Source organism: Mesitornis unicolor, unplaced genomic scaffold, assembly GCF_000695765.1.
Source record: "Mesitornis unicolor isolate BGI_N332 unplaced genomic scaffold, ASM69576v1 scaffold10046, whole genome shotgun sequence".
Taxonomy (NCBI): Eukaryota; Metazoa; Chordata; class Aves; order Mesitornithiformes; family Mesitornithidae; genus Mesitornis; species Mesitornis unicolor.
In genome coordinates this window covers 3,808-6,094 of record NW_010188864.1, presented here as the reverse complement: position 1 = coordinate 6,094, position 2,287 = coordinate 3,808, and the positions used below count along the sequence as shown (strand labels likewise).

Here is a 2,287-nt window from a genome sequence, read left to right as displayed (position 1 = left end):
AGGAAACCAGTTCCAGAATTAAAGCTATTTCTTCTAGCTCACTGTCTGGACACTGGGACATGCACAACATTTGCATCCACAGGCACAGTTCTTTGGCAGCAGGAGCAACCCAAAATCCATGATTTTTCCTTTCACTCCAACACTGCTCATGCGGGTGCTGTAATCCCATTTACACCCCACCCTCCTTTCTCTGGGCACAGAATCTCCCCCTGCACTGCTCTGGGGTGCATCAGCCAAATATGTCTCACTTCTTCCCCACCTCTATGGATTTCTGGGGACAGACAGGAGCGGTTTTGTTTAAACAGGCAGTCTAACCAGACATGCCCTAAACCTCCTGATTTCAGGCATCTTTGGCCACTGTAACACTACTCTGCAAACTTAGGCAGTTTTGCCACCTGAGTCTAGCAAACTGGCTTCCAAGATGATCTTTTAGCACTGTACTCTGCTCTCTACCAGCAGCTACAGATCAACGGCCAACTCGCACTCCCAAGATGGGTGTAGCTGCTACTGATGAACATGGGTGTTTTCTGAGACCATAGTTTTTCTTTTCCACTTAAATTAGGTTTGCAGTGTTAGACATACAGATTCATGTTAAACAACAAAAGCATAAAAATGACAAACTAGTCAACTGCTGGTATTAAACATTACCTTCCTTGTAACTAAACAAACGGCCAACATTAATAAGTAAACTGATGTATTTCAAGTTAGAAGTCTTTTAACCTCAGTAATCTCTGCTACCTTCCTTGCTCCAATAAAGCCAGGAATTGTATGAAAATTTAGTTTCCCCTCAAGGAGCAGCAGAGCAGTATTCAGTCTGGTGAACGTGTCCGTCATAGATCCTCTCTCTGCTTGGTTGCTCGGTTGTCCTCTTTGACACCATCAGATTTCTTGTCTGCGTCTTTTTTCTTCTTTGCTTTTTCAGGTTTGGTTTTGTTTTTCGCTTTCTCACTTTCTTCTGCTCCTTTGCCAGGATAAACCTGACCTTCCAGAGTAACATCCGCACACCTCTCTTGATTTATCAGGAAGTCTTTGATCTCCCAGGCATAGCCCCCATCACGCAGCATAAAGATGGCACGATTCGAGCCAACAATAAACCTAAAGGAAAGATGTAAATTTTTCCAGTTAGCCTATGCCTTTCAAGCACAACATTTTGCTTAATTCAGAGCACCTCCACAACTGAGGCACACATTTAAGAGCCGGAAGTTGGTCTTCTTGTTGCCTGGGGATGGGGACAAGAGAATAATTTTAAAGCACACTTAATAAAATGTATTAAGTTTATAAAACACCAAGGAAGAGCAAGGATACAAATAAATCTTAAAAACTAATTTGGCATTATGTAAAACCCACTAATGGGCATTAAATTTGCTTTGTACACTTACTGCAGCCCTTCTCAGCCTCAATTCGAGGGCATAACGTTCCTCTGTTTCAAAATGATCCTCCCTCTCCCAGAGAAAGGTCACATTTTTAGCCAGGGGAACAAAAAGCCTTTTGTGGTGACAAGTCTCCCAAGTGTCATGGTTTCCATCAAGCACAAAAAGGCAAACTACTGCAGCTAAAATCGATAAATAGCTGAAATGTAATGAGATAAAGAGAAACTGGGCTATACGTACCTCATGCATTAGTGTTAAAAAGATTTGGGCACTATACCAGCATTTTTGTAGCACAACTTAAAAACAAATTGTTCTTATATAAACTGATACAGAAACAAAGCAACAGTGACAGACGGGGTGGGGAAGGGCACAGGAGGAGCAGTTGAGAAGATTTTCAGAGAGAAAGAATCGAGGGATCTGCAAAAGCAAGGACTTGATCCTGGGGTACAGCAGCTCACCTCTGCACGTCATAGTTTGCATTGAAGAGGCTGCCCTGCCACAAGCTGGTGATTTCTTCAGTCTCCTTTTCTGTGGGATCTCCTGACACTGTGACAAACATCATCAAAGTCTTCCCCTTTTTCGTCAGCTTCAGGATACTTTCAGGCTTGCCTGGATCAATCTTTGAGAAATCTATTGGTGCTGGAGGCCTCTTGTGCTCGGGAAGATCCCCCTCCTCAATGTCATCATCTTTCTGTTTTGAAAAACAAAAGGAGGCTTTCAACTCAAGCGCACCACAAAGCTGTTCATTTGTGAAGTTTCCCATTGTTCAGAGCATAACTCTGCTTTGATGATGACAAAGAAAGTATTTTTTAGTCTAATGATGGAGATTCTCGCACCAAAAGAAATAGTGGTGTTTGTTTCAGGATACTTCACCTAGAGGGCTCTCTCCATTTGTAACCCTCCTCTCAAAGTGATGC

The 2,287-nt window shown here is 42.7% G+C and overlaps 1 protein-coding gene across 1 annotated transcript; it reads right to left on the bottom strand.

Annotated features, from left to right (window-relative positions):
* Positions 1 to 654: 654 nt before the first annotated feature.
* MESDC2 (mesoderm development candidate 2) lies at positions 655 to 2,061 on the bottom strand (the record flags this gene model as incomplete). Its single annotated transcript, XM_010185874.1, has 2 exons — positions 655 to 1,095; positions 1,829 to 2,061. Coding segments are annotated over 2 exons (498 nt in total), but the record flags the coding sequence as incomplete, so codon positions are not given.
* Positions 2,062 to 2,287: the final 226 nt, after the last annotated feature.